Consider the following 11,588-nt stretch of genomic DNA (forward strand, 5'->3'; position numbering starts at 1 on the left):
CAGGCACAGAAACTCGTATAAGTTTTGTCTATTATTTTCATAATAATAAATCCGGCAATTTCTAATTTACTCTTATTTAATTTTAATCTATATAAATAATTTGCAAACAGAGAATGGTATAAAATATTGATGTTATGAAAGTATGAATTAAGTTTGAAACGGAATCACGCGCGGAACGCAAGTTGCAAGGAATGCAAGTTTTGGTTACTAACTTTTCGGAAAATATAAGTTTTACCAGTTAACTGACTTTTTTTAAAAATAACATTTTGTAATTGGTAAAGATTTTTAGAAAGTTACAAGATTGCACTATGTATCATAGAGCCACAACAATCGTTTAAATGCACGGAAGTTGCTAATTTGACTACTCGGAGTAGTTAAGGCAATTTTAAAGTATAATGAAGTCTGTATGATATTTTGCTGACCACGACATATTTCCATTAAACGATCAGGTCTCTGAATTATGACAAGATGAAAAAAACATTTTTAAATTTTGCCGTAACATAAAACAAAAATTTTGTGGCCAAAAAAACCCAGACCGGAAATTCTTTTTTTTTCCTCCTGATAATTGCTATTGCTTAATACGATTTTTAATAAATACGTTGTTCAGGTGAAATGAAGACCATAGTTTAATGATATAATTTGTTATGATTGTTTAATGGCAGTTTTTCCTAATTATAAGATCTTTCTTGGTCGGAATTCTTAAACTTTTGATGAAAATTGATACAAATGTTGTATTTTGACAACTATATTTAACTAATATGGTACCAGAACAAATGGATGAGGATGAAAAATGTAAAAATTGCATAATGTTCAAACCGATTCATATAATCTTAACATATTATTCTATTTTATTTTAAATCCATAAAATAATGTAAAGGTTTTATAACAGGGAATAATGATCCATTTTTGGGCAAGAAAATTTTGAATTATATAAAAAGTTTATAACTATACAAAAATTAATTAAAAAAAATTTATGAATACCATAAACTAATTTCGTGAAGATTAATTAAAATGAATGGGATGTTAAAACTAAATAAAACTTCATCTAATACAACTTATCTAAAAAATCTTTCAAGAAAAAGAAAATTAAAGAAACATAATTTGTTTTTACAAAAACACCACGTAAAATATCTTCTAAATAAATTTGAAGGTCAATCAAAAAAACAGATTTATCTTTGCAAGTGCATAAAACTACACCGATCACCAAGCCGACATCCGCGAGGTGTTTGAAAATGCTGACAAACGGCTAAATATATATTTTTAAAATTAATAAGAGTTCTAAGAAAAATTAGTAATAAAAACAAGTTTTCAATACTGACCTTTTTTTACTTGTCTATTTCGCTCAAAGTTCCGGTCATCTTCTCTATTGTCATTTTCGTCCCTACGATTGCGCTGAACATCAATTCGACGATCACGAGGACCGTCAAAAACAAAATTTTCATTTGGCCTCCTACCACGAGGAGGACCTTGATTCCAATCACGTTCTACATTAGGCCTATCATTATGCCCACGACCTCTTCCACCTGTAGGACGAAAACCTCTACCGCGACCGCGATGATTATTTTCGAAACCGCCATTGTTTTGATTATTAAACTCATTAAAAGGTCCATTTTGAAAGTTATTATGAAATTGATCTGGATGATGGTTGAAATTGTCCCAATCTTGTTCCTATAAATAAATCGATAATAAAACGATTTTAGATAAAATGTTTCGACTATTTTTTTAACTAAAAGATTAACTCTGGAACGAGGAACAGAAAAAAAGGGAAAAAAAGAAGTTGAAAAAAAAAGTCATCAATTGAAATGTAAAGAAATTTAATTATCATAAGTTTAGGTACAAATTTATAATTCACCATTGGAGGTCCATCCCATCGAGGCCTCATTAATGGAGGTCCATTGCGCATATTAAAGCCACCTCTATGCATTTGTGAACTAGGACCACGAAATCGTGGACCACCCATCTGACCACCTCGCATTTCAGGCGGTTGCATTAAGGGCGGACGAATATTTTCCATGCCATTGTTACCAATATCATAGTGATTCTTAGCAAGTGGATGACGAAAAACTGGATTAGGTACCATTCCTTTAATTAAAAAATATATATTTATTCTAACTTTCAAATTTAGAATAAAATTTTTATAAAATATATTTTCTCTCTCTATATATAAAATTTATTATACAAATAATCAAATATAAAAAATATATTTTCTGTTAGTAACTAAAGTCTTCCAATAAAAATAATAAAAAAAAAAGAAAAGAAATGTTCATCTATTTCTATAGCAACAAATTACCAGGCTTTCCCTGTAAAGAGCTTGACATGTTAGAATCCACTGGAGCCATTGAACTTTGCACAGAACCGTTGGTGGAAGGGAATTGATTATTGTTAACTCTCATTAGCTGGCTCATAATATTTTGCACTGCAGTGGAAACACCAGTTGAAGATATTGTCTGTTGTTTAGGGCTCAAAGGGGATGTAGATGCATTGCTGAAATCATCTGAGGATCGTCGCTCAATAGGTGTTGAACCCAAGCTGTTAACACTATCAGTTTTATTTGATGACTTAGTAACAGGAAATATTGTGCCATCCTGTGTAAAATTAAAATAATTATTTTTGATAAATTTTTTTGTAAAAAAACATATTTAAAAATAAAAAATTTGCTAAAAATACTAAAACATAATTGCCATAAAAAAGTATGAAATTTTTGATGTTATTAAGCTTTTTAATACTATTAAAAATACGCATTAAAGAAATTAATAAAACCATCCTAGACCAATAACTAATTTTAAAAAACAAGTTCTGGGTCTATGATTAATGTAAACAAAATATTCAACAGTTAACATTAGTAAAACTTGCTTTTACCTCATCATGAGGTATCAGTCTTGGTTGAGATCTATTGCTATGATCTTCTGCATCAAAATCAGGCTCACCAGGTGTGTCAGGTAAACTAAAATTAACTGTTATATTAAATACAAAGTAATGCTAATATAATGTGTGGTTGAAAAAAAGTTGATTCTTACCTTTCTTTTGTAAGAAATATAAAAGCTAAGACACTTTTTTCTCTTTCAGCCTTTAAAAAAAAAACAAAAAAATACAATAAACTTACAGAAAATAACCACTAAATGGTTGAACATACTAAAAATAACTACTAATTGGTTAAAAAAAAAGAATAATAACAAATAGTTAACAAACAAATAAAAAAACTGTTTTTACAATTAAGTCAAGAAAACATTTCTGACCTGAATAAATTTTTCTCTGCTTTTCTCTCCTGGCATGAAATTAGGAACACCAGCATTATCAACAGGTATTAAACGACTCCACCTTAGCATTTCAAACATTTTATCATCTGCCCCACGTCGAGCTGATCGCATAGCCTAAACCAAACATTTTTAATTATTGAAACATTCTAAACATTATTATGAACAAATAGATTTTGTTTTAAAAACTAAATCTGACCTGCTTTTCAAGCATTAACTCTAGATGTCTTGCTTCAGAAAAGTTTTCGACATGGCGACCTAAAATTTGAAAAAATTTAAAACAAAAGTGTGTATTTTAAAACAATTTAAATATATATATAATTTTAAATATTTATATAATATTTATATGTATATATATAAAATGCCTCACTTTTTCTTTCACCCTCTTGAAGTTCAAAATAACATATTTTAACTAAATCTTCATCAACAGCCCATGTAATGTTTCTTTTTTTCTTATTTTTCTTGCGTGCAATAGAATTTTCATCAGGAACAGGTTGCTCACCTATAAAGTAATATATCAAATATATAGCATAGCTAAATAGTGAGGTTACAAGCCACAGTATAAATTAAAAAATTACTTGTTGCTGCTGCAAAAGCCAAGTTTGCTGCTTCAACTGCTGGAGATTTATAATTTGCTAAAAATTATTGAAAAAATAGAGTTTTTAAGATAAAATAAAAGAACAACAATAAAAACAATTTTCCTTTTTGTAAACCCTCATAAAAAGATTTATAAAAAAGATACTAAAATAAAATTAAATGCTGTATTAACTTACATAGAATATCATCAACAGGGGAATGCACTGGGTCCTGATTTTCTGGTGCCAAACTAAATTAAAATCACTTGAAACTTAAAATGCTTCTAGTAATTTAAATATTATTACCATGCTTTTATTAATTTGAACAGCATATAAGGTTACATAAATAGTGTTGAGTTGAAATCAATTGGACTAGAGGATGAAACAAAAGTTCAATAACACCAATCAACTATTATATGAAAATCGATCACATACTTTTTAATTCAAGAAAGAAAATTTTTCTTTTCTAACTTTATTTAGGCAAAGTGAGTTATCAAAGATATCTAGGGTTTTTTATAACCAAAAGAGAGTTTAGATATCTAGGATTATAATATTTCAATCTAGGGTCAAAAACTAAAAAAAAATCTTTATACAAAGTTTTGAAAATTCTCTTAATGCTAAGTTGATGTAAATTAAAGAAAAAAAAAAAAAAAAAAATTACACTAGATTTTCAGCTTCTAACTTCAACTTTTTATCTGAATTTTTATTATTTAAAATTTCGTCAAGTGGTAAAGCAGTCTAAAAATGAAAAACAGTCAAAAAAAAATTATTTTGAAAAAGTACAATTAATAAATAGCATCATACATTTCAAATCAAAATTGTACTATATGATTGCATCATATGATTTAAAAAAAGTTGATTTCAACCTTAGTATAAGAATTCTTCCTTTTTTTCTTTATACCAATAGGAGCTGCAGCATTTAACGCATTCATAAAACCACTTGAGTCTGCTACTAAATACAAAAATTTTGATTGAGTAATCATATACAAATTTCTTTATTTATGTAAAATTATTTTTTATCAGTTTCTTTGTAATAAATAAAGCAAATAATAAAGTTTTTACATTTTGGCAATGCCTCAATAATTTTGATCTTTGAACGTTTTTCAGGAGGTCCCTTTGTTTCAAGCTCCCTATATACAAAATAGTAACTATGTTATAGTTCAAAAAGTATTAATATATCACAAACCTTTAGTTTTGCTTTAATTGTCAAAATTTAGAAAAAAAGATGATCATGAGAACTTTGATTAATGATGCCTATAAATGTCAGCTATAGTTAGCAGCTTGGATACTAATGTCATATTCCAAATTCATTTTTCAAAAATTACTATTTTTTTAATTCGAACAATCTTTTTGGAAAAAATGTCTTGATTTAAATCAGCATTTTGAATACTTAATTGTGAAAAATATGCTTAGCACAGTGTCTCTCTCTCTCTCTCTCTCTCTCTCTCTCTCTCTCTCTCTCTATATATATATATATATATATATATATATATATATATATATATATATATATATATATATATATATATATATATATATATATATATATATACACACACACGCATACATATATATAACTAATATATTAATGAAATGATACTAAAACAGAAAAAAAATAGGTGCTTTTTTACACACATTAACAGTTAAATATAGGTTAGGGTGTGAACAGATAGCACCTGCATTTGAAAGAGATCTATTATAGTCAAAAAAAATAATTTATATAGCAAATAAAATAATATTGTTTTGTAAACATATTTTCACCTAATTCTTTTGGTTTGGACAGATTCACTTATATCTTCTTCTGGTGAATCTTTGTTCTTCTGTTGAGCTTCTGCTATTTAATCAGTTTGAAATTTAAGAATTAAAAATTAATTTAAAGAGTTATTAAATTCTTACAATTAAACAGTTTTTTTTTAGAATTTTTTTTGAAAAAATAATTACCATTGTTTTCGTTATCAATACTTGTTTTCTTTTCTAAAATTAAAAATATTGAGCATACTAGTGAATATTAAATTAACATAACACAACTAATATAATTAACATAATTTCATATTTTAGTGTATATTTTTAATTGTAACTTGTTATGAAACCTATTAAATCGTCAATTATTCTATTGTTAAACCTCTTCTACTGTTAAATGTATGCTTAGTGGTTAAATATTTTCCATTATTGAAATGTATTATAAACCTCTCAACTTTAAATTTATTATATCAGACTGCTTTGGGTATTCTATTGTTTAACTAAATATTATCTTATTGGTTAAATAGCTACTTATAAAGATGTTCCCTTCTTAAACTATTTAAAACTAGAATTGAAAACCTAATAATACTTCATTATATAAGAAAACTTACACACCTGGACCACCTCGGATCATTTCTTTCCACTGTTTAATTAATGATCCAGCATTTTTCTTAACATCTGAAATATCAAGGGTAGTTTATACTGAATCATTTTATACATGATGTAATTTTACCGCATTTTAGCAAATAATGTATAGTTCTAATTAATAATTGATAATCAACAAATAAAAGTTTAGAAAATACTTTAACAGAAAAAGTAGCTTACCAATATTTTCTAATTTAGTCATCTGCTTAATAATTTTACCAGTATTGCCCTAAAAGAAAGATTTAAAAAAATATTGTTATTAACATGAAAAATAAAAAATGTAATTACGTTAATACATCTGCTTTTTCATTCTTGTTCTCTTAATTAAAAAAAGTTAATCTATTTTTTAAAGATAATGTCAGTTTGCTTACCTGCTTAAGTAAATCAATTGTGACAGGCATAACTTTTAGAACCTGAAAGTTAAAAAATATTATTAAAAAGAAAACAATATTTGAAATATATTTTTCCAAAATTAGTAACACATTTTATTATTGAGATCAAAACACAGCATACATCAATCAATTCTAAAAGAACAGGAAAGTTTTCAGCTTTAGTGAACTCGTGTAGCCATTTATTTAAAATGCCCCATCCACCAGTTGCAAGAAATCTAGAAATTGAATAAGACTAAATAAAAAAAAAGTAATTAAAACTAAAAAAAATAAAGAAAATATAGGTTCTGTAAATTGCATACTTATCAAGAGTGGTTTTTTTCTCTTCATTTAATAATGCTTGTCGACATGTAGATTTTAATACATTTAGGTATACACATCTACTCATGAGTTTTTCTGCATCTTTCATCATGCTAAAATAAAATTATATCAGACATTCTATGTCAACTAATTATATTTAATACACAAACACACACACACATATATATGACACTGTGCCAATATATAATACAACATATATAAATATATAATACATATTTGTTTTTGGTTGGTACAATGTCAACACCAAATTTTTTAACACAAATGTTTTACTAGGTGCATCATAAAAGACACAAGTCTGTACATAATTGTCCACCACAGACGCTTTAAGCTTACCAGTTAGGTCAGTATTGCTGAATGGCAATTTTAATTCAGAGGGTGGATATATATATATATATATCATTCTTCTCTGTTTAAAATTTAATGCCAGTGCACAAAAAAATGCTAGCCGGATGGTCATTTTTATGCAGGCATGCAAAATTTTATTTACTGTTTAAATTAAAATAAAAACAGTGAAAAGTATGCTTTAAATAATTCAAAACAAAATAATCAAAAAAATAAATAAATAACATTTTATACTAATATTAAACAAAATAATTAAAATAGAAACAGAAAGACAAACATTCTAAATAAAATAATTAAAATAATTTCTAAATTAAAATAACTAAAATAAAAACGATGAACCGATCATTTGATTTGATTCTAAATAAAACAACTCATATATAAAAGTGTTTTTATAATTTAGCGTAAAAGTATTTGATAAACAATTTTCTTTAACATTTTTTTTTTAAATTGCAAAAAAATTTGCAATTAAAAAAAAAACCTATTTCATTTTTATGGCAATCACTTTTTTATGCGCCTAATATATATATATATATATATATATATATATATATATATATATATATATATATATATATATATATATATATATATATATATATATATATATATATATATATATATATATCAGAGGCTGATCTAGACTCTTTTATATTTCTTCATTTTTTTATGGCAAATATTGTACTATCTGCGAAAAAATATCTACATAAGGAAATGTTTCTGCCAAATTTCCTTATGGCAGGCACTAGTGGAGGAAACCACCACCCAAATTATTTTCCTAGAATAGCCCATATATATATATATATATATATATATATATATATATATATATATATATATATATATATATATATATATATATATATATATATATATATATATATATATATATATATATATTCTAATTTAAAAAAAATTGTTCAAATTAAAAAAAAAAGCACATTCTACATACCCCACAACCCTAAGTACTTCTTGAGGTGTTCGAATATCACCAACAACTCCTAACATTGGCTTTAATGCATTTAATAAAACACGAGGCTCTCCCCCAGATGTTCCCTAAAAGAATTTTTAAATAAAAATAAAATTTGGATTTATTATTATCCAAATAGTGTGAAAATTAAAAAATTAAAAAACAGTTTATTAAACATAAAAATAACAATTTAATAAAACTAAAAACATTTAACATTCTTTAAGCATAAAAGCTAATGTGCATTAATTATATCAACAAAATGTATTTTAGGTAAGGATAACCCAGCATTTCTAAATATTAAAATTTTGAGTCAATAAAAATCAATAAACAATTGGTACAGCTTAAGATTCTTCAAAATTATATTTTTGACTACTTTCTAAAAAAAAAGAGAAGTTTTTTTGTTTCTGAATTGTGAAAAATAAAACTTTGTGTAGATTTAACACTTTATTTTGTTCAAAAATAATACTCATGTTTAGGCTGCATTTTTAAGTACTTTTCTATTTTGCATAAACATTTAATTTTTTAAAATTATGATTTATACTTTTAAGTCAACAGTGCCAATAACACTGTTGCTGTTAATATTTTAAAGTAGTTTTCTTGTGAACCCAATTTTCTCAGGAGTTTACATCATACTAATTCAATAAACAGTTTTAGAACCATGTGGTAAAGTCTTTTTTTAGAAATTTGTTGAACTCAAAATAAATAACAGTCCTATGTGCCATTCTGAACTACCAGATGATCCAAAGAGAGTCAAAAGAGAGAGGAGGGGAGAAAGCCGATTATCTGTCATTCTGCCAGATAAAATGTCTAATAGCTGGATATTCTCTTATATACAAAGGTTTGTTGCTTTGGTTACAGAATAATTATAAAGATGACAAACCCTGATATACAATGAAACATTTAGGTTAATTTACTGCTTAAATTTGTTTACTTTTAAAACAACTATCTAGTTGAAACTAGAACTTTTTTTAAATATCTAAACTTCCAATAAGGCTGCAAGAAACCACTATTAGAGTTGTAATTAATCCTAGAAGATGAAAAGTAGATGACTCATCAAGTACATTACTGTTCATAAATATAAGAAAATCTAGATTATTACAATAACGATTAGCTGAAAAAAATTGAGTTTTATCTGAATTTAAGTTCACCAGCCATTGAGAGGTCCATGCTGTAGCAGAAGTGAGATCCTTTTCAAGTTCATTTTTTTATAAATTAATTAACAATAGCATTAAAATTGCAATCACGCATAACTTTCAGCATTTTCTTTTTGTTTTTTGTTGTTGCTTTTTTTGAATAAAAGCAGTTAAATTCTCTGGTATTTAACTACTTTTATTCAAAAAGCAACTAGTAACCCCTACTAATTTGTAGGGCAGGGTTATGAAAACTAGCAAAATTTAGCTGGGATTTAGTTACTATTAATTAACATGCGCAAACCTATTAATTCACTTGAACTACTCTTTAAATCTGTTTTGCCTTTGCCGAATGATTAAAAACTCTAAAACTGGGCAATTCCATGTGAAAACATTCAATTTTTTTTGTTTTTAAATGCAACCCTAAGTCTCAGCTTTTGCTGATTTTTATACCTTTTTTTTTTTTTACTTACATAACTCTATTAAACTTTTTTATATGCAATAATTAAATAACCTCAATGACTTTCAATAGGTTTTTGCTTTTCGAAATTTTATTGTTGAAATCTGTGCAAGTACTGAGGAAAATGGAACATATATGTCTAGTGTTTATTTTTACTAGACAGGCTGCTGGAATACTGGGCTGTCCAGTTTGAAACTGACACCTGCTAAATCTAATTAAGAGGACAGCTTGTTTTATTTGCTTTCCAGAATCCATCCACTGCGTTTTTTGCAATGCATTCTAATTGGATATTAGCATAAATATATTCAAGTTTGAAGTTTGCTCCTCAAGCCTGAATCTTACCTCAAACTAAAAAAAAGCTGCTGCAATACCTGTAAATAAGTTATTTAACCTTTAAACAGTTTTTTTTTAATATAAAAATGAAGTCTAAACTGTTTTTTATCTAGACATTAAGTTTAAAACAAATTTAAAAAAATCAGTAAACATCATTTCCATTTTTTGTTTCTCAAAAACAATTTAAAAAACTTCAAATTCGTCTTCTATAAAAAAATTTTTTATTAAAGAACGTAAATGTACTTTGCAGTTTTATTTTTATTTTATTATATCACAATATTATTTATATTGCAGTTATATTTAGCTCTTAGAACTTTTAAATGAAGAAAACAACTTTTTGGGGTTTGGTAAGCCCCAGTCCTGTAAATATTTTTATAAATTACGATTGTAAATAATTTTCTCATTGGCAAACACACACACATTAAACTACCATTTAAACTAAAAAATAATTCATAAGAATACTCACCATTTTCTTTATCAAACTATTTCTTCTTTAAAATAATTATTTTAATTTCTAAAAATATATGAATAGTATTTTTTTAATATTTTGCAATATAAACTAAAAAAAATTGTACATGTCACTAAAGAAATGCCACAGCCTAAGTGATAGAAGTAAACTTCGCAGGAGAGATGAAACACCATTTCACACATAATAATACAAAAAGTTGTTACTTAACATTTCCATGTAAAACTATTAGAAAGTATTCATTAGGACAATATTGTAAGGACATGCAAAATGAATATGTTTCCAAAAAAGGAGATGTTTTTTAAGCAACAATATATATATATATATATATATATATATATATATATATATATATATATATATATATATATATATTATATATATATATGTATATATATATATCAGTGGTGTACACTGGATTTTTAGATGGTTGAATTTTGACACGTACAAGCATTGTGCAAACTTCAAACTTGTATGTTTATGCTTATATCAAAAAATAATATTTTTTAAAGAATTGGGGTGATTGAAGCTTGGAAACAAAAAAACCCTAATATTTGGGCCCACCCAGCCCTTAACGTGGGATCAACGAGTTTATAAAATATTTTCTCTACTGTTTTTATCTAAATTTGTATTCATCAACAAATTTCAAATTTCATGCAATCTCTTATTTTTCAAAAACTATGACCATATAAAGTTTTAAACCCCTTCAATTTGAGGGGGCTGTAAACAGGGTCATAAAAACTGAACACTAAGAGATTATTGCATGAAACTTGAAATTTGTTGATGAATATGAATTTAGATAAAAATAGTAAAGAAAATATTTTATAAACTCGTTGCTCCCACGTTAAGGGCTGGGAGGGCCCAAAAATTAGGGTCTTTTTGTTCCCAAGCTCAAATCACCCCAATTCTTTGCAAAACATTATTTTTTGATATAAGCATAAACATACAAAAGTTTGGAGTTTGCAC

General features: G+C 26.1%; 1 protein-coding gene across 2 annotated transcripts; it reads right to left on the minus strand.

Moving 5' to 3' along the window:
• Positions 1 to 1,049: 1,049 nt before the first annotated feature.
• On the minus strand, positions 1,050 to 10,765 carry LOC100210641 (serine/threonine-protein phosphatase 1 regulatory subunit 10). 2 transcript variants are annotated; one of them, XM_065791226.1, is made up of 23 exons: positions 10,623 to 10,765; positions 8,216 to 8,319; positions 6,906 to 7,016; positions 6,728 to 6,821; positions 6,586 to 6,627; positions 6,395 to 6,443; positions 6,185 to 6,247; positions 5,771 to 5,803; positions 5,591 to 5,660; positions 4,892 to 4,959; positions 4,696 to 4,781; positions 4,491 to 4,567; positions 4,028 to 4,080; positions 3,833 to 3,889; positions 3,625 to 3,756; positions 3,454 to 3,512; positions 3,237 to 3,371; positions 3,018 to 3,067; positions 2,860 to 2,944; positions 2,291 to 2,585; positions 1,853 to 2,082; positions 1,320 to 1,668; positions 1,050 to 1,246 (listed from the first exon to the last, which is right to left on the minus strand). In XM_065791226.1, exons 1-23 carry the CDS (start codon positions 10,623 to 10,625, stop codon positions 1,170 to 1,172), a joined length of 2,322 nt encoding a protein of 773 aa, XP_065647298.1. In that variant the 5' UTR covers positions 10,626 to 10,765; the 3' UTR covers positions 1,050 to 1,169. The 2 variants fall into 2 exon arrangements, with proteins under 2 accessions (XP_065647298.1, XP_065647297.1); XM_065791225.1 differs by having other exon boundaries at positions 5,591 to 5,663.
• Positions 10,766 to 11,588: the final 823 nt, after the last annotated feature.

The sequence above is a fragment of the Hydra vulgaris genome, chromosome 02, assembly GCF_038396675.1.
Source record: "Hydra vulgaris chromosome 02, alternate assembly HydraT2T_AEP".
NCBI classification, from domain to species: domain Eukaryota; kingdom Metazoa; phylum Cnidaria; class Hydrozoa; order Anthoathecata; family Hydridae; genus Hydra; species Hydra vulgaris.

Excerpts from the sequence above, each read along its gene's own strand:
- LOC100210641 (XM_065791225.1), bottom strand. Across the intron at positions 3,890-4,027 it reads CCCTGTTGATGATATTCTAT|CAAATTATAAATCTCCAGCA; the intron begins GTAAGTTAATAC and ends AATAATTTTTAG. Across the intron at positions 1,669-1,852 it reads GATGGGATGGACCTCCAATG|GAACAAGATTGGGACAATTT; the intron begins GTGAATTATAAA and ends ATTTATTTATAG.